The sequence below is a fragment of the Tachyglossus aculeatus genome, chromosome 6 (assembly GCF_015852505.1).
Source record: "Tachyglossus aculeatus isolate mTacAcu1 chromosome 6, mTacAcu1.pri, whole genome shotgun sequence".
Classification (NCBI taxonomy): Eukaryota; Metazoa; Chordata; class Mammalia; order Monotremata; family Tachyglossidae; genus Tachyglossus; species Tachyglossus aculeatus.
In genome coordinates, this window is record NC_052071.1 from 59,337,920 (window position 1) to 59,358,807 (window position 20,888).

Sequence of the window (20,888 nt, forward strand, 5' to 3'; positions counted from 1 at the left end):
AGAATAAACGTGTATAAATAAATAACCAACGCCATCACCATCATTATCATTTTTATTTTTACTGGTAAACCTGACAGGACAAACTAAAATAAATAGAATAAACGTGTATAAATAACCAACGCCATCACCATCATTATTATTTTTATTTTTACTGGTAAACCTGACAGGACAAACTAAAATAAATAGAATAAACGTGTATAAATAACCAACGCCATCACCATCATTATTATTTTTATTATTACTGGTAAACCTGACAGGCCGCGCGCGCGAGGGCGGTCGGCGGGGTCACGTGCCTGCCCCTCCCCCCCCGGGCCTGTCCGGAGCTGATCTCGGGCTCCCATTGGCCGCTGTCTGCCGTGACGTCACGATCATGCTGAGAATTGATGATCGGACCCGCTGATTTCATTGTCTGAGGAGGCGGCGGCGGCGGACACCCGGGGAACCCTCCCCTCCCCCCCCTGCCCCGCCCCGACCGGTCCCGGCCGGTCTTGGCCGGTCCCTCCCGGCATCCTCCGCGCGCGGCTGAGGTAAGCCGTCCCTCAGCCCCGGGGGGGAATGGAGGCCCCCATAGGGGGTCCCTGACCCGCCGTGGGCCGCCATGGCGGGGACGCCCCGGGCCCCGACGGGAGGGACGGGGTGGGCGTCAGGGAGGAGGCGTCCCTTCCGGAAGGGATGGGGCGCTCCGTAAGTAGGACTGAATGGGCAGGACGACGCCCGCTCCCAGCCGGCCGGGCGGCGAGGGAGTTGCCCCCCGAGCGGAGGGCACTGCGCCTGCGCGGTCCCACCTGCGCTGCCGACGCGTTCAGGGGGGGCGCGCCTGCGCAGTGCTACCTACGCTGCCGACGCCGGGGGGACGGGGGAGCGCGCGCCTGCGCAGTCCTACCGACGCTGCCGACGCCGGGGGGGAGGGAGGGAGGAAGCGCGCGCCTGCGCAGTCCCACCTGCGCTGCCGACGCGGGGGGGGGAAGCGGGGAGCGCGCCTGCGCAGTCCCACCTGCTCTGCCGACGCGGGGGTGGAGGGGGGGAGCGCGCGCCTGCGCAGTCCTACCTGAGCTGCCGACGCCGTTGGGGGGGTGGGGAGCGCGCGCCTGCGCAGTCCTATCTGCGCTGCCGACGCGGGGGGAGGGGGGAGCGCGCGCCTGCGCAGTCCTACCTACGCTGCCGACTGCGGGGGGGGAGGGAGCGCGCGCCTGCGCAATCCTGCCTACGCTGCCGACGGCGGGGGGGGGGAGGGAGAGAGCGCGCGCCTGCGCAGTCCTGCCTGCGCTGCCGACGCGAGGGGGGGAGCGGGCGCCTGCGTAGTCCTACCTACGCTTTCGACGCCGGAGGGGGGAGAGGAGGGAGGGAGCGCGCGCCTGCGCGGTCCTACCTGCGCTGCCGACGGTGGGGGGGGGGGGAGCGCGCGCCTGCGCAGTCCTACCTACGCTGTCTACTCCGGGGGGGGAGGGAGGGAGCGCGCGCCTGCGCGGTCCTACCTGCGCTGCCGACCGGGGGGGGGGGGGTGGGGGAGCGCGCGCCTGCGCAGTCCTACCTACGCTGTCTACGCCGGGGGGGGAGGGGAGGGAGGAAGCGCGCCTGCGCGGTCCTACCTGCGCTGCCGACGCGCGCGGGGGGTGGGGGGGGGAGCGCGCGCCTGCGCAGTCCCACCTGCGCTGCCGACGCGGGGCAGGGGGGGAGCGCGCGCCGTGGCCATGGTAACGCGGGCCTGCCGCGCAGGCGCACTCCGCGCCCCCACGACCGCGGCTCCGCTACTGCGCATGCCCAGTGCGCCCGCCCAGCGCCGAGCGGAGCGCCCCCTACCGGGTTCCCACGCCTGCCCGGATTATAATAAGAATCATTCATTCAATCGTATTCATTCATTCATTCAATCGTATTTATTGAGCGCTTACTACGTGCAGAGCACTGGACTAAGCGCTTGGGAAGGACAAGTTGGCAACACATCGAGACGGTCCCTACCCAACAGTGGGCTCACAGTCTGTCAATCAATCAATCAATCCATCAATCAATCAATCAATCAATCTTATTCATTGAGCGCTGACTGTGTGCAGAGCACTGTACTAAGCGCTTGTGCAGTCCAAGTTGGCAACATCTAGAGACGGTCCCTACCCAACAACGGGCTCACAGTCTAGAAGGGGGAGACAGAGAACAAAACAAAACATATTAACAAAATAAAATAAGTAGAATAAATATGTACAAGTGAAATAAATAAATAGGGTAATAAGTAAATAGATAAATAAATAAATTCCAAGCGCCTAGCACAGTGCTCAGCACACAGCAGGCGCCCAACAAATAAGCACGACTGAATGAACGAATCCTACTGCTTAGTACAGCGCCTGGCACATAGGCAGCACTTAATGGGTATCATTCGAAGGACAAAAATGGGGTCCGTCGATTCCCATGGCGTTTGTTTAGACGCTTCCTCTGCGTGACAACTCCATACTGAGCCCTGGGAGGAGACGGGAGACCTTCACCACGTGCCAGGCACTGTGCCAAGCGCTGGGACGGCAACAAGCCCATCAGGTCGGACCCACTCCCTGCCCGACACGGGCCTCCCTCTAGTAATAATAATAATGTTGGTATTTGTTAAGCGCTTACTATGTGCAAAGCACTGTTCTAAGCGCTGGGGAGGTTACAAGGTGATCAGGTTGTCCCACAGGGGGCTCACAATTTGAATCCCCATTTTCCAGATGAGGTAACTGAGGCCCAGAGAAGTGAAGTGACTTGCCCAAAGTCACACAGCTGACAGTTGGCAGAGCTGGGATTTGAACCCATGACCTCTGACTCCAAAGCCCAGGCTCTTTCCACTGAGCCACAGCAGCTTCTGTAGTAGAGTCTAGAAGATTTACTGTGTGCCAAGCACTGTTCTAAGCGCCGGGGAGGTGACAAGGTGATCAGGTTGTCCCACGGGGGGCTCACAGTCTTCATCCCCATTTGACAGATGAGGTCACTGAGGCCCAGAGAATAATAATAATAATGGCATTTATTAGGCGCTTGCTATGTGCGAAGCACTGTTCTAAGCGCTGGGGAGGTTACAAGGTGATCAGGTTGTCCCACGGAGGGGCTCACAGTCTTCATCCCCATTTGACAGATGAGGGAACTCAGGCCCAGAGACTAAAAATAAGAATAATAATGATGATGGCATTTATTAAGTGCTTACTATGTGCGAAGCACTGTTCTAAGCGCTGGGGAGGTTACAAGGTGATCAGGTTGTCCCACGGAGGGGCTCACAGTCTTCATCCCCATTTGACAGATGAGGGAACTCAGGCCCAGAGACTAAAAATAAGAATAATAATGATGATGGCATTTATTAAGTGCTTACTATGTGCGAAGCACTGTACTAAGCGCTGGGGAGGTTACAAGGTGATCAGGTTGTCCCACGGGGGGCTCACAGTCTTCATCCCCATTTTCCAGATGAGGGAACTGAGGCCCAGAGAAGTGAAGCGACTTGCCCAAAGTCACACAGCTGACAAGTGGCGGAGCCAGGATTAGAACTCATGACCACGTGGGGCTCACAGTCTTAATCCCCATTTTCCAGGTGAGGGAACTGAGGCCCAGAGAAGTGACGTGACTTGCCCAAAGTCACACAGCTGACAAGTGGCGGAGCCAGGATTAGAACTCATGGCCATGTGGGGCTCACAGTCTTAATCCCCATTTTCCAGATGAGGGAACTGAGGCCCAGAGAAGTGAAGTGACTTGCCCAAAGTCACACAGCTGACAAGTGGCGGAGCAGGGATTAGAACTCATGGCCATGTGGGGCTCACAGTCTTAATCCCCATTTTCCAGATGAGGAAACTGAGGCCCAGAGAAGTGAAGTGACGTGCCCAAAGTCACACAGCTGACAAGTGGCGGAGCCAGGATTAGAACTCATGGCCATGTGGGGCTCACAGTCTTAATCCCCATTTTCCAGATGAGGGAACTGAGGCCCAGAGAAGTGAAGCGACTTGCCCAAAGTCACACAGCTGACAAGTGGCGGAGCCAGGATTAGAACCCATGGCCATGTGGGGCTCACAGTCTTAATCCCCATTTTCCAGATGAGGGAACTGAGGCCCAGAGAAGTGAAGCGACTTGCCCAAAGTCACACAGCTGACAAGTGGCGGAGCCGGGATTAGAACTCATGACCTCTGACTCCCAAGGCCTTGCTCTTTCCCAAACAGAAGCTGCCCCTGCTGACTGGATGCTCCTGCACACGGGAGCGAGATTCCCTGGAGGTGCCCCGGAGTAGAGGTGTGCCCGCGGCCCCAGAGCAGGTGAATGCTCAGGAGGACAGGTTTAATAATAATAATAATAATAATGATAAAAAATAATGGCATTTATTAAGCGCTTACTATGTGCAAAGCACTGTTCTAAGCGCTGGGGAGGTTACAAGGTCATCAGGTTGTCCCTCAGGGGGCTCACAGTCTTAATCACAGCGTGGCTCAGTGGAAAGAGCACGGACTTTGGAGTCAGAGGTCATGGGTTCGAATCCTGGCCCCGCCACATGTCTGCTGTGTGACCTTGGGCAAGTCACTTCACTTCTCTAAGCCTCTGGAAAAATGGGGATTAAGACTGTGAGCCCCCTGTGGGGCAGCCTGATCACTTTGTATCCCCCCCAGCGCTTAGAACAGTGTTTTGCACATAGTTAGCGCTTAACAAATGCCAACATCATTATTATTACCCCAGTGCTTAAAACGGTGCTTGGCACCAAGTAAGTGCTTAACAAATATCATGATTATTATTACTGGGGAAGTGGCGTGGCTCAGTGGAAAGAGCCCGGGCTTTGGAGTCAGAGGCCATGGGTTCAAATTCCGGCCCCGCCACATGTCTGCTGTGTGACCTTGGGCAAGTCACTTCACTCCTCTGAGCCTCAGTTACCTCATCTGTAAAATGGGGATGAAGACTGTGAGCCCCCCGTGGGACAACCTGATCACCTTGTATCCACCCCAGCGCTTAGAGCAGTGCTTTGCACATAGTAATCGCATAACAAATGCCATTATTATCATTAATCCCCATTTTACAAATGAGGTCACCGAGCCACAGACAAGCGAAGTGACTTGCCCCGAGTCACCCAGCTGACAGTTGGCGGAGCCGGGATTCGAACCCATGACCTCTGACTCCAAAGCCCGGGCTCTTCCCACTGAGCCACGCTGTTTCCGGCGGCAGTTGCGCCTTCACGCGCCCCTGGCCGATCCTCAGGGCTCCTGGGCTTCTTGGAGGGCAGAGCTGGGCCTCTTCCTGGGGTGTAAATCAGAGTTTTGAGCGTCTTCTGGAAGTTGAGCCATCGTCTTCCTCCTCCTCCTCGTTGAGCCAAACCTCGGACCGTTATCATCATCATCATCATCAATCGTATTTATTGAGCGCTTACTATGTGCAGAGCACTGTACTAGAGAATTGTATTAGAGAATACACTGTATTAGAGAAGCAGCGTGGCTCAGTGGAAAGAGCACGGGCTTTGGAGTCAGAGGTCATGGGTTCGAATCCCGGCTCCGCCACATGTCTGCTGTGTAACCTTGGGCAAGTCCCTTAACTTCTCTGAGCCTCAGTTACCTTATCTGTAAAATGGGGATTAAGACTGTGAGCCCCACGTGGGACAACCTGATCACTTTGTATCCCCCAAGCGCTTAGAACAGTGCTTTGCACATAGTAAGCGCTTAACAAATGCCAACATTATTATTTATTATTTGTACTAAGCGCTTGGGAAGTACAAATTGGCAACATCTAGAGACAGTCCCTACCCAACAGTGGGCTCACAGTCTAAAAGGGGGAGACAGAGAACAAAACCAAACATACTAACAAAATAAAATAAATAGAATAGATATGTACAAGTAAAATAAATAAATCAATGGAGTGATAAATCTGTACAAACATCTATACATATATACAGGCGCTGTGGGGAAGGGAAGGAGGTAAGATGGGGGGGATGGAGAGGGGGACGAGGGGGAGAGGAAGGAAGGGGCTCAGTTTGGGAAGGCTTCCTGGAGGAGGTGAGCTCTCAGTAGGGCCTTGAAGGGAGGAAGAGAGCTCTAATGCCGCCCATCTCACTGAACCTCCATCTCCTCCGTCTCACCGCCGACGACTCTATTTATTTATTTTATTTGTACATATTTATCCTGTTTATTTTATTTCGTTAATATGTTTTGTCTTGTTCTCTGTCTCCCCCTTCTAGACTGTGAGCCCGCTGTTGGGTAGGGACTGTCTCTAGATGTTGCCGACTTGGACTTCCCAAGCGCTTAGTACGGTGCTCTGCACACAGTAAGCGCTCAGTAGATACGACTGAATGAATGAATGATTAACTTGTATCTTCCCTCATGCTTGCAACGGTGCTTGGCACATAGTAAGTGCTTAACGAGTACCATTATTATTATTAGAATTATTACTAGGGAATTATTAGAGAGTATTCTTACTAGAGAATAATTACTAGTAATTACACAGTAAGCGCTCAATAAATACGATTGATTGATTGATTGAGCCCGCTGTTGGGTAGGGACCGTCTCTATATGTTGCCGACTTGTACTTCCCAAACGCTTAGTACGGTGCTCTGCACACAGTAAGCGCTCAATAGATACGATTGAATGGATGAATGATTAACTTGTATCTTCCCTAATGCTTGCAACGGTGCTTGGCACATAGTAAGTGCTTAACGAGTACCATTATTATTATTATTAGAATTATTACTAGGGAATTATTAGAGAGTATTGTTACTAGAGAATAATTACTAGTAATTACACAGTAAGCACTCAATAAATACGATTGATTGGTTGATTGAGCCCACTGTTGGGTAGGGACCGTCTCTATATGTTGCCAACTTGGACTTCCCAAGCGCTTAGTACGGTGCTCTGCACACAGTAAGTGCTCAATAAATGCGATTGAATGAATGTTGCCAACTTGTACTTCCCAAGCGCTTAGTTCAGTGCTCTGCATACAGTAAGCACTCAATAAATACAATTGATTGATTGATTGAGCCCACTGTTGGGTAGGGACTGCCTCTATATGTTGCCAACTTGGACTTCCCAAGCGCTTAGTCCAGTGCTCTGCACACAGTAAGCACTCAATAAATACGATTGAATGAATGAATGAATGGGTCACCCTCCTCCCTCATATCCCACAGACGATGACTCTCCCCTCCTTCAAAGCCTTACTGACGGCAGGTCTCCTCCACGAAGCCTTCCCTGACTAGGGCGTCACCCTGACTTGCTCCCTTTATCATTCATTCATTCAATCATCTTTATTGAGCGCTTACTGTGTGCAGAGCACTGGACTAAGCGCTTGGAAAGTACAATCCAGGAATAGAGACAATCCCTGCCCACAATGGGCTTACACGGGGAAGGCATCAAAACAACTAAACAGTCTTCTGTGTGAACACGTCGTTGGGTAGCGACTGTCTCGGTTGCCAAATTGTACTTTCCAGTCGCTTAGTCCAGTGCTCTGCACACAGTAAGCGCTCAATAAATACGACTGAGTGAATGAATAGACAGGCATCAATATCCTCCTCCCCCTCAAGCTTTCCGAATCCCTCCTCTTCCCTTTCTTCCTCGCCCTCAGGCATCCCAGACTCTCCTCGTCTTCCTTGGCTCCCCACTCTTCAGCAGCCACTCAGTCAATCATATTTGTTGAGCCCATCTCCCCTCCCAACCCCACGGCACTGATGTCCGTATCTATAATCGATTTATTTCTATTAGTGTCCAATCAATCAATCGTATTTATTGAGCGCTTACTATGTGCAGAGCACTGTCCAATCCGCCCCCGTAGACTGTAAACTCATTGTGGTTCAGGGACGCGTCGCCTTATTAGACTTTTTTAGACTGTGAGCCCGCTGTTGGGTAGGGACCGTCTATGTTGCCAACTTGTCTGCTCTGCATCATCATCATCATCATCATCAATCGTATTTATTGAGCGCTTACTGTGTGCAGAGCACCGTACTAAGCGCCTGGGAAGTACAAATTGGCAACATATAGAGACGGTCCCTACCCAACAGTGGGCTCACAGTCTAAAAGGGGGGAGACAGAGAACAGAACCAAACATACTAACAAAATAAAATAAATAGAATAGATATGTACAAGTAAAATAAATAAATAAATAGAGTAATAAATATGTACAAACATATATGCATACATACAGGTGCTGTGGGGAAGGGAAGGAGGTAAGATGAGGGGGATGGAGAGGGGGACGAGGGGGAGAGGAAGGAAGTGGCTCAGTCTGGGAAGGCCTCCTGGAGGAGGTGAGCTCTCAGCACACAGTAAGCGCTCAATAAATGCGATTGATTGATTGATTGATTATTGTTCTGTCGTACTCTCCCAAGCTCCGCACACGGTAAGCGCTCAATAAATGCGATTGACCGACTCCGAGGGGCCGGCCCAGCTCTAGAAGACCGGGCTCGTGGGTCTCACGGGAGATTGCTTGGACCGCACAGTAAGCGCTCAATAACTGCGACTGATTGATTGATTGATTGATCCTTGTCCTGTCGTACTCTCCCAAGCTCTTAGCACGGTGCTCCGCACACGGTAAGCGCTCAATAAATACGCTTGACCGACTCCAAGGGGCCGGCCCAGCTCGAGAAGACCGGGCTCGTGGGTCCCGCGCGAGATTGCTTGGACCGCACAGTAAGCGCTCAATAAATACGATTGAATGAATGAATGAAGGGCCGGCGGGACAGTAAGCGCTCAATAAATACGATTGAATGAATGAATGAAGGGCCGGCCCCGGCCCCGCCGTCGGGCTCGCGCGAGATTGCTTGGACCACACAGTAAGCGCTCAATAAATACCTCCTTCCCTTCCCCACAGCACCTGTATATATATTTGTACATATTTATTACTCTATTTATTTATTTATTTATTTTATTTGTGCATATCTATTCTGTTTATTTTGTTAGTATGTTTGGTTTTGTTCTCCGTCTCCCCCTTTTAGACTGTGAGCCCACTGTTGGGTAGGGACTGTCTCTAGATGTTGCCAATTTGTACTTCCCAAGCGCTTAGTCCAGTGCTCTGCACATAGTAAGCGCTCAATAAATACGATTGATGATGATGATTGAATGAATGAATGAATGAATGAAGGGCCGGCGGGACAGTAAGCGCTCAATAAATACGATTGAATGAATGAATGAAGGGCCGGCTCCAGCCCCGCCGTCGGGCTTGCGCGAGATTGCTTGGACCACACAGTAAGCGCTCAATAAATACCTCCTTCCCTTCCCCACAGCACCTGTATATATGTATATATGTTTGTACATATTTATTACTCTATTTATTTATTTATTTTATTTGTACATATCTATTCTGTTTATTTTATTTTGTTAGTGGGTTTGGTTTCGTTCTCCATCTCCCCCTTTTAGACTGTGAGCCCACTGTTGGGTAGGGACTGTATATGTTGCCAATTTGTACTTCCCAAGCGCTTAGAACAGTGCTCTGCACATAGTAAGCGCTCAATAAATACGATTGATGATGATGATTGAATGAATGAATGAATGAAGGGCCGGCAGGACAGTAGGCGCTCAATAAATACGACTGAATGAATGAATGAATGAATGAAGGGCCGGCCCCGGCCCCGCCGTCGGGCTCGCGCGAGATTGCTTGGACCACACAGTAAGCGCTCAATAAATACCTCCTTCCCTTCCCCACGGCACCTGTATATATGTATATATGTTTGTACATATTTATTACTCTATTTATTTATTTATTTTATTTGTACATATCTATTCTGTTTATTTTATTTTGTTAGTAGGTTTGGTTTTGTTCTCCGTCTCCCCCTTTTAGACTGTGAGCCCACTGTTGGGTAGGGACTGTATATGTTGCCAATTTGTACTTCCCAAGCGCTTAGAACAGTGCTCTGCACATAGTAAGCGCTCAATAAATACGATTGATGATGATGATTGAATGAATGAATGAATGAAGGGCCGGCTCCGGCCCCGCCGTCGGGCTCGGATGCTTCCTCACCCGCTGGCGAAGAGGGCCGTGGCCACTGCGTTGGGGCCTGGACCGTCTCGGTTTCGTTGACCCTTGTGGATTTTCTTCTCTCCTCTCTCTCTGAACTTCCAGCTTTCAGGCTCAGGGAGGAAAGGGGCTGCCTTATTTTCTGCCCCCAGCAGAGATGAACAGTCGGACAGGAGGAACGACGGGATCGGGAGAGGAGGGCCCGTCCCCGGCGTCGGGGGATTGCTGCCATGTTGACGTCTAAGATAAGTGACCTCGCCCCGGGGGCGGACAGGCTGAACCATGAAAACCCTTACGCCGCCAAGTACGAAGCGAAGGTGAGCGCTCGGCGGGGGGGAAGGGGACGGCCCCAGGGGCCTCGACACCCGGCGACATCATCATTATTATTGTTATTATCATATACCTGTAATTTATTGTTTTATCCGTTCGGATTAATGTCTGTCTCCCCCTTCTAGACCGTGAGCCCGTCGTTGGGTAGGGACCGTCTCTGTTGCGAATTTGTCCTTCCCAAGCGCTTAGTCCAGTGCTCTGCACACAGTAAGCGCTCAATAAGTAAGATTGAATGAATGAATGACCCGTCGGTCGACCGCGAGCCTCTGTCCCGGGCAGAGCTGGGTCCCCGCAGCTAGAGAGAGTGATCAGGTTGTCCCAAGGGGGGCTCACAGTCTTCACCCCCATTTTACAGATGAGGGCACTGAGGAACAGAGAAACGAAGTGACTTGCCCAAGGTCACATAGCTGACGGTTGGCGGAGCCGGGATTTGAACCCATGACCTCTGACTCCAAAGCCCGGGCCCTTTCCCCTGAGCCACTTGTAGACAGCAAGCTCCTTGTGGGCAACTACCAACTATTTTATCGTACTTTCACTGAGCCACTTGTAGACAGCAAGCTCCTTGTGGGCAACTACCAACTATTTTATTGTACTTTCACTGAGCCACTTGTAGACAGTAAGCTCCTTGTGGGCAACTACCAACTATTTTATTGTACTTTCACTGAGCCACTTGTAGACAGCAAGCTCCTTGTGGGCAACTACCAACTATTTTATCGTACTTTCACTGAGCCACTTGTAGACAGCAAGCTCCTTGTGGGCAACTACCGTCTATTTTATTGTACTTTCACTGAGCCACTTGTAGACAGCAAGCTCCTTGTGGGCAACTACCAACTATTTTATTGTACTTTCACTGAGCCACTTGTAGACAGTAAGCTCCTTGTGGGCAACTACCAACTACTTTATCCTACTTTCACTGAGCCACTTGTAGACAGCAAGCTCCTTGTGGGCAACTACCATCTATTTTATTGTACTTTCACTGAGCCACTTGTAGACAGCAAGCTCCTTGTGGGCAACTACCAACTATTTTATCGTACTTTCACTGAGCCACTTGTAGACAGTAAGCTCCTTGTGGGCAACTACCAACTATTTTATCGTACTTTCACTGAGCCACTTGTAGACAGCAAGCTCCTTGTGGGCAACTACCAACTATTTTATCGTACTTTCACTGAGCCACTTGTAGACAGCAAGCTCCTTGTGGGCAACTACCAACTATTTTATTGTACTTTCACTGAGCCACTTGTAGACAGCAAGCTCCTTGTGGGCAACTACCAACTATTTTATTGTACTTTCACTGAGCCACTTGTAGACAGCAAGCTCCTTGTGGGCAACTACCGTCTATTTTATTGTACTTTCACTGAGCCACTTGTAGACAGCAAGCTCCTTGTGGGCAACTACCAACTATTTTATTGTACTTTCACTGAGCCACTTGTAGACAGTAAGCTCCTTGTGGGCAACTACCAACTACTTTATCCTACTTTCACTGAGCCACTTGTAGACAGCAAGCTCCTTGTGGGCAACTACCATCTATTTTATTGAACTTTCACTGAGCCACTTGTAGACAGCAAGCTCCTTGTGGGCAACTACCAACTATTTTATCGTACTTTCACCGAGCCACTTGTAGACAGCAAGCTCCTTGTGGGCAACTACCAACTATTTTATCGTACTTTCACTGAGCCACTTGTAGACAGTAAGCTCCTTGTGGGCAACTACCATCTATTTTATTGTACTTTCACTGAGCCACTTGTAGACAGCAAGCTCCTTGTGGGCAACTACCAACTATTTTATCGTACTTTCACTGAGCCACTTGTAGACAGTAAGCTCCTTGTGGGCAACTACCAACTATTTTATTGTACTTTCACTGAGTCATTGTAGACAGTAAGCTCCCTGTGGGCAACTACCAACTATTTCATTGTACTTTCACTGAGCCACTTGTAGACAGCAAGCTCCTTGTGGGCAACTATTTTATTGTACTTTCACTGAGCCAATTGTAGACAGTAAGCTCCTTGTGGGCAACTACCAACGATTTTATTGTACTTTCCCTAGCCCTTAGTACAGTGCTCTGCACACCGTAAGCGCTCAATAAATACCGTTACTATTTCTAGACTGTGAGCCCATTGTTGGGTAGGGACCGTCTCTATATGCTGCCAACTTGGACTTCCCAAGCGCTCAGTACAGTGCTCCGCACACAGTAAGCGCTCAATAAATACGATTGAATGAATGAATGAATGAATGAATGAGAGCATGCCACCCGTCTCTCTGCCTTTGCCAATGCAACTGCCAACTGTGAGCTCGTTGCGGGCAGGGATTGTCACTGTTTGTGGTCGTATTATTCTTTCCCACGTGCTTAGTGCAGTGCTGTGTGGCCTTGGGCGAGTCACTTCACTTCTCTGAGCCTCAGTTCCCTCATCTGTAAAATGGGGATCGACTGCGGGCCCCACATGGGACAGCCTGATCACGTTGTATCCCCCCCAGCGCTTAGAGCAGTGCTTTGCACGTAGTAAGCGCTTAACAAATGCTATCATTATTATTATTATTATTATTATTATTATTATTATTATTATTATTATTATTATGGATCAGGGTGAGAAGAGTGGTTCAAACTGACCGACTGCTCTTCGAGGCGTGGTCCTGGGGCAGTGGCTAAGGACACGATGCCCCGCTTGGCTTCCATGACTTCGCCTAAGACATCACGTGTCTTGGATTGTGGACAGCCCAGCTGGGCCAGGGTAACAAATCCATTGCACGGTCAACGTGCTCTTACTGCGAGAATAATCATCATCATCATCATCAGTCGTATTTATTGAGCGCTTACTGTGTGCAGAGCACTGGACTAAGCGCTTGGGAAGTCCAAGTTGGCAACATAGAGAGACAGTCCCTACCCAACAGTGGGCTCACAGTCTAGAAGGGGGAGACGGACAACAGAACAAAACATATCAACAAAATCATCATCAATCGTATTTATTGAGCGCTTACTATGTGCAGAGCACTGTACTAAGCGCTTGGGAAGTACAAATTGGCAACATATAGAGACGGTCCCTACCCAACAGTGGGCTCACAGTCTAAAAGAATAAAATGAATAAGTCTGTGCAAGTAAAATAAATAGAGTAATAAATATGCACAAACATATATACATATATACAGGTGCTGTGGGGAAGGGAAGGAGGTAAGGCGGGGGGAATGGAGGGGGGAGGAAGGAGGGGGCTGAGTGTGGGAAGGCCTCCTGGAGGAGGTGAGCTCTCAGTAGGGCCTTGAAGGGAGGAAGAGAGCGAGCTTGGCGGATGGGCAGAGGGAGGGCATTCCAGGCCTGGGGGAGGATGTGGGCCGGGGGTCGACGGTGGGACAGGCGAGAACAGTCAATGTGCTCTTATTTTGAGAATAATAACATTAATTCATTCATTTGATCGTATTTGTTGAGCGCTTCCTGTGTGCAGAGCACTGTACTAAGCACTTGGGAAGCACAAGTTGGCAACATAGAGAGACCGTCCCTACCCAACAGCGGGCTCACAGTCTAGGAAGGGGAGGCAGAGAACAAAACAAAACATATTAATAAAATAAATAGAATAAATATGTACAAATAAAATAGAGTAATAAATACGTACAAACATATATACATATCAATCAATCAATCAATCGTATTTATTGAGTGCTTACTGTGTGCAGAGCACTGTAGTAAGCACTTGGGAAGTACAAGTTGGCAACGTGGCTGGGAAGCAGCGTGGCTCGGCGGAAAGAGCCCGGGCTTCGGAGTCAGAGGTCAGGGGTTCAAATCCCGGCTCCGCCAACGGTCAGCTGTGTGACTTTGGGCAAGTCACTTCACTTCCTTGTGCCTCAGTTACCTCATCTGTAAAATGGGGATTAAGACTGGGAGCCCTCCCATGGGACAACCTGATCAGCTTGTAACCTCCCCAGTGCTTAGAACAGTGCTTTGCACATAGTAAGCGCTTAATAAATGCTATTATTATTATTATAAAGGTGCTGTGGGGAGGGGAAGGAGCTAAGGGAGGGATGAGGAGGGGCTCAATAAATACAATTGAATGAATGAATGAATGGGAGGAGAGGGGGAGGAAGGAGGGGGCTCAGTCTGGGACAGTAATATAAACATAATAATTATGGTACTTGTTGAGCGCTCACTACGTGCCAAGCACCGCTCTAAGCGCTGGGGTAGATACAAGTTAATCAGGTCGGCTATGGTGTCGGTTGTCCCGCTTGGAGATCCCAGTCTCCATCCCCATTTTACAGAGGAGGTAACTGAGGCCCGGTGAAGTGAAGGCCCAAGGTCACACGGGAGACACGTGAAGGAGCTGGGATTGGGATCCAAGTCTCCCAGTCTCTTTCCACTGCGCCGTGCTGCTGCTGAAGCGTGGGATAAAGTTGTGGGGTGCGAGGGGTGCTGAGCCCCCGGGGAGCGGGGCCTCTCTCCCCCGGGCCCCCCCGGGATCTGCCTTCTCCCTTTCCACCGCCTTCACAGGGCAGCCCTTCAGTGTCATTCATTCATTGTTCTATTTATTGAGCGCTTACCGTGTGCAGAGCACTGGACTAGGCGCTTGGGAAGTCCAAGTTGGCAACACATAGAGACGGCCCCTACCCAGCAGTGGGCTCACAGTCTAGAAGGGGGAGACAGAGACAGAGAGCAAACATATTAAAACAGAATAAAATAAATAGAATAAATATGTAAAAGTAAAATAAATAAATAAGTAGAGGAATAAATCCGTACAAACATATATACATCTATACAGGTGCTGTGGGGAAGGGAAGGAGGTAAGATGGGGGGATGGAGAGGGGGACGAGGGGGAGAAGAAGGAGGAGGAAGGCTTATCTGCCTTGGGTGCTTCATCCTGATCCCTGGTGACTCTTTTTTTTTATGGCGTTTCATTCGTTCAATCGTATTTATTGAGCGCTTACTGTGTGCAGAGCACTGTAGTAAGCGCTTGGCAAGTCCAAGTTGGCAACATCTAGAGACAGTCCCTACCCAACAGTGGGCTCACAGTCTAGAAGGGGGAGACAGAGACAGAGAACAAAACGTATTAACGAAACATATTAACGGAATAAAATAAATAGAATAAATATGTACAAGGAAAATAAATAAATAAGAGAGTAATAAATCCGTACAAACATATATACATATATACAGGTGCTGTGGGGAAGGGAAGGAGGTTGTGGGGGGGGGGGGGAATGGAGGGGGGGAGGAGGGGGAGAAGAAGGAGGGGGAAGGAGGAGGAAGGCTTATCTGCCTTGGGTGCTTCATCCTGATCCCTGGTGACTCTTTTTTTTTATGGTGTTTCATTCGTCCAATCGTATTTATTGAGCGCTTACTGTGTGCAGAGCACTGTACTAAACGCTTGGGAAGTCCAAGTTGGCAACATATAGAGACGGTCCCTACCCAACAGTGGGCTCACAGTCTAGAAGGGGGAGACAGAGACAGAGAACAAAACATATTAACAAAACCTATTAACGGAATAAAATAAATAGAATAAATATGTTCAAGTAAAATAAATAAATAGAGTAATAAATCCGTACAAATATATATACATATATACAGGTGCTGTGGGGAAGGGAAGGAGGTAAGATGGGGGGAAAGAGAGGGGGAGGAGGGGGTGAAGAAGGAGGGGGAAGGCTTATCTGCCTTGGGTGCTTCAACCTGGTCCCTGGTGACTCTTTTTTTTTATGGTATTTCATTCGTTCAATCGTATTTATTGAGCGCTTACTGTGTGCAGAGCACTGTACTAAACGCTTGGGAAGTGTAAGTCGGCAACATATAGAGACGGTCCCTACCCAGCAGTGGGCTCACAGTCTAGAAGGGGAGACAGAGACAGAGAACAAAATGTATTAACAAAGCATATTAACAGAATAAAATTAATAGAATAAATATGTTCAAGTAAAATAAATAAATAGAGTAATAAATCCGTACAAATATATATACATATATACAGGTGCTGTGGGGAAGGGAAGGAGGTAAGATGGGGGGAAAGAGAGGGGGAGGAGGGGGTGAAGAAGGAGGGGGAAGGCTTATCTGCCTTGGGTGCTTCAACCTGGTCCCTGGTGACTTTTTTTTATGGTATTTCATTTGTTCAATCGTATTTATTGAGCACTTACTGTGTGCAGAGCACTGTACTAAACGTTTGGGAAGTGTAAGTCGGCAACATATAGAGACAGTCACTACCCAACGGTGGGCTCACAGTCTAGAAGGGGAGACAGACAACAAAACAAAACACATAGACGGGTGTCAAAACTGTCAGAACAAATAGAACCGCCTCTATATCATCATCAATCGTATTTATTGAGCACTTACTATGTGCAGAGCACTGTACTAAGCGCTTGGGAAGTACAAATTGGCAACATATAGAGACAGTCCCTACCCAACAGTGGGCTCACAGTCTAAAAGTCTCTATATGTTGCCAACTTGTCCTTCCCAAGCACTTAGTACAGTGCTCTGCACACAGTAAGCGCTCAGTAAATACGACTGAATGAATTATAGCTATAAGCACATCATTAACAGAATAGAGTGGTAAATATGTACAAGTAAAATTAATAGAGTAATAAATCTTAGTACAGTGCTCTGCACAAAGTAAGCACTCAATAAATACGATTGAATTGAATGAATGAAAATCTGTACAAATATATCCAAGTGCTGTGGGGAGGGGAAGGATGTAGGGCGGGGGGGGGTGGACGGGGAGGAGGAGAAGGAAAAGGGGGGCTCAATCTGGGAAGGCCTCCTGGAGGAGGTGAGCTCTCAGTAGGGCTTTGAAGGGAGGAAGAGAGCTAGTTTGGCGGATGTGGTATTTCTTAAGCACTTACTATGTGCCAGGCATTGTCCTGAGCGCTAGTGTAGATACAAGGTAATCGGGTTGGGCACAGACCGTGTCCTACATGGGCTCACAGTCTTAATCCCCATTTTACAGATGAGGGAACTGAGGCACTTAGAAGTGAAATGACTTGCCCAAGATCACGCAGCAGACAAGTGGCAGGGCCGGAATTCGAACCCAGGTCCTCCTGATTTCCAGGCCCCCGGGCTCTGTCTGTTACGCCAGGCTGTTGCAATCAACCCAAAGCCCTGTTGACCTCCTCCAAGAAGTAATAAGAATATTACTTTATTTTATTTTATTTTGTTAGTATGCTGTCTCCCCCTTTTAGACTGTGAGCCCACTGTTGGGTAGGGACTGTCTCTATATGTTGCCAACTTGTACTTCCCAAGTGCTTAGTACAGTGCTTTGCACACAGTAAGCGCTCAATAAATACGATTGATTGATTGATTGATTGATTGATTGAATAACTATAACAACAATAGTAATAGTAATAATTGTTGAGACTGAGCCGCCTCCTTCCTCTCCCCTTCTCCATCCCCCCGCCCTACCTCCTTCCCCTCCCCACAGCACCTGTATACATGTTTGTACAGATTTATTACTCTATTTATTTTACTTGTACATATTTACTCTTCTATTTATTTTATTTTGTTAATATGTTTTGTTTTGTTGTCTGTCTCCCCCTTCTAGACTGTGAACCCGTTGTTGGTTAGGGACCGTCTCTAGATGTTGCCAACTTGTACTTCCCAAGCACTTAGTACAGTGCTCTGCACACAGTAAGCACTCAATAAATACGATTGATTGATTCCCAAGCGCTTAGTACAGTGCTCTGCACACAGTAAGCGCTCGATAAATACGATTGAACGAACGAATGAATAATAATGGTACTTGTTCAGCGCTTACTATGTGTCAAGCGCAGTTCGAAGCTCTGGGATAGATTAATGCATTCATTCAATCGCATTTATTGAGCGCTTACTGTGTGCACAGCACTGTACTAAGCGCTTGGGAAGTACAAATCGGCAACATATAGAGACAGTCCCTACCCAACAACGGGCTCACAGTCTAGAAGGGGGAGACAGACAACAAAACATATTAACAAAATAAAATAAATAGAATAGTAAACATGTACAAGAGTACGTACCTATAGATGCAAGATGATCGGTTGAGTATTGTCCCTGTCCCACGTTGGGCTCCCAGCCGAAGTAGGAGGGAGTAGGATTTAATCCCCATTTTACAGATGAGCAAACTGAGAAGTGAAATGACTTGCCCAAGGACTCACAGAAGAGTAGCGGTGCGGTCAGGTTAGAACCCAGGTCCCCGGACTCCAAGGCCTGTGCTCTTTCCACAAGGCCAAGCTGCTTATGTAAAAAAAAGTGCATCTTATAACTTACATTTACACTTTTGTATTTCATAAAGAGTCCAACCATTGCGACTTTGCTAAGTAAATTTGCCTTATTCACTCATTCATTCATTCAATCGTATTTATTGAGCGCTTGCTTTGTGCAGAGCACTGTACTAAGCGCTTGGGAAGTACAAGTTGGCAACATATAGAGACAGTCCCTACCCAACAGTGGGCTCTTCATAATAATAATAATAAGAATAATAAGAATAATAATAATAATGATGGCATTTGTTAAGCGCTTACTATGTGCAAAGCACTGTTCTAAGCACTGGGGGGGATGCAATGTGATCAAGTTGTCCCACGTAGGGCTCACAGTCTTAATCCCCATTTTTACAGATGAGGGAACTGAGGCTCAGAGAAGTGAAGTGACTTGCCCAATGTCACCCAGCAGACTTGTGGTGGAGCCGGGATTCGAACCCACGACCTCTGACTCCAAAGCGCGGGCTCTTTCCACTGAGCCACGCTGCCTCTCTAAATGTTCTCTTAATGTTACGTTCCTAATCCATCAGATAAATTGAACCACGATCAGCTAACGTGTTGCATATTCAGTATTTAAATATTTTCCTACATTCCTTTTTTTTTTTTTTCCCCAGGAGAAAAAAAAAGAACTTGGGGGGAAGAGACAGGGCTTTCATCCATTACTTCAGAATTTCTGAAATTTTCCATCATCATCATCATCAGTCGTATTTATTGAGCGCTTACTATGTGCAGAGCACTGTACCAAGCGCTTGGGAAGTACAAATTGGCAACATATAGAGACAGTCCCTACCCAACAGTGGGCTCACAGTCTAAAAGGGGGAGACAGAGAACAAAGCCAAACAGACTAACAAAATAAAATAAATAGAATAGATATGTACAAATAAAATAAATAAATAAATAAAATAAATAAATAAATATCATCTCTGGGCAGGTATTATTAACACAGCTACTTCTTCCTACCTACAGCTAACAGGAAAAAAAAGATACCCAATCTTCTTTAAAAGCCGTGTTGGGCCTATTTCCGTGCTCCCCGCTGCTTCATCTTCAATTTATCCTTCGAAGGGAAGGAAACGGAATTATGTCATGGAGAAACGTATGGGATTAAATAGACATGCCTGAAGGAATCATTACCCATTAACCGCATGGTGGGGAGAAAGCAGCAATCAATACTACGCGTAGCCTAGAAATTTGCTTTTCGTTTCTGCAAAAGCCTCTTTTATACGACTGGCTTGTATCCGTAGCCTTTGATATCCACCCTACCCTCAGACCCACAGAACTTAAGTTCATATCCGTAATTTATTTATTTCTATTCAATATCTGTCTCTCCCTTCTAGACTGTATGTTGTGGGCAGGGAATGTGTCTAGCCACCTTGTTGTGCTCTCCCAAGCGCTTAGTACAGTGCTCTGCACTCAGTAAGCGCTCAATAAATACCATTCATCAATTGATGGGTGGTGTTAGGAGTAGGAGAACTGCCCTTCCGTTTAAAGATGTTGCCTACGCAGCTCGGAAGCAGTGGACATTGAATTTCTTTGCATTTTCCGTGAGAAGGAGTATTTATTTGCACGAAGATAGTGTCCAAACCTCCGTTCCTAAACCGTCCTAAGGCGAAGTGTGGGGTAAAAAGGGTCCTTCTGTTTCAGGTTTCAGTCTTAGTTATAGAGGCCAATTATGCTACTTAAAGGGAAGATAAAACTGCCCACAAACGTTTTCGGTGACCATAAATAAATAATGACAATCCTCTTGCAAGAGTCGAGTGCTCTGCGTACCAGTTGCGGGAGTTGGTGCTCGAAGAGGCTGAAATTTAACGAAGGCGTTTTTTGCTGCCTGTGCATCATCATCAATCGTATTTATTGAACGCTTACTATGTGCAGAGCACTGTACTAAGAGCTTGGGAAGTGCAAATTGGCAACATCTGGAAAGTTCGTCGAAAAGCAGATAGAGGGAAAAATAACTTTGCAACATAAAGGAGGAGGCTAGAATAACAAAGGCCGAGAGCTGGTTGGCGTCGGCAGTCTGTGAACACACGTGAAGTGTCCGTTCCGAAGGAAGCGTGAGCCCTTTCTGTCCACGGCGCCGATTACTTTTTAGTGGGAAAAGTTATTCCGTTTTAAACGTCATCTTAACCTTCCACCGAGTGGAAAACGCGGTCCGTCATCAAGTTCTGCGGGAGCATTTATGCGCACGCTAATTAGCGGAGAAGCGGGGTTCACTGGGGATGGATTGGGATTTTGCAGCTTCTTTCCCCCACTGTTTTCAAACTGAAGGCCAGTGGGATTGGGTTTACAACTGGCAACTCGTAGTAGACGGACTTCTTCCTTTTCCGTTGCCGGAGATGGTCTCAAGGAACCTGAATTATCCCTGGAAGGCTTTGCAGAGCACAGATTTGGGGCAGAGCGCATTGAGTTGTGTGGGAGATCCCAAAGGAAATGTGATGCTGTCCTTCCTTTTCCGTTTCCAGAGATGGGCTCGAGGAACC

The 20,888-nt window shown here is 48.4% G+C and overlaps 1 protein-coding gene across 1 annotated transcript in view; it reads left to right on the forward strand.

The window, feature by feature from the left end:
- Nucleotides 1–478: 478 nt before the first annotated feature.
- Nucleotides 479–20,888, forward strand: part of HDX (highly divergent homeobox) — a 122,334-nt gene continuing 101,924 nt past the window's right edge. Inside the window, 2 exon segments of the mRNA XM_038748216.1 lie at nucleotides 479–527; nucleotides 10,006–10,217. Coding sequence (XP_038604144.1) covers nucleotides 10,131–10,217 — 87 coding nt within the window. The 5' untranslated portion in view covers nucleotides 479–527; nucleotides 10,006–10,130.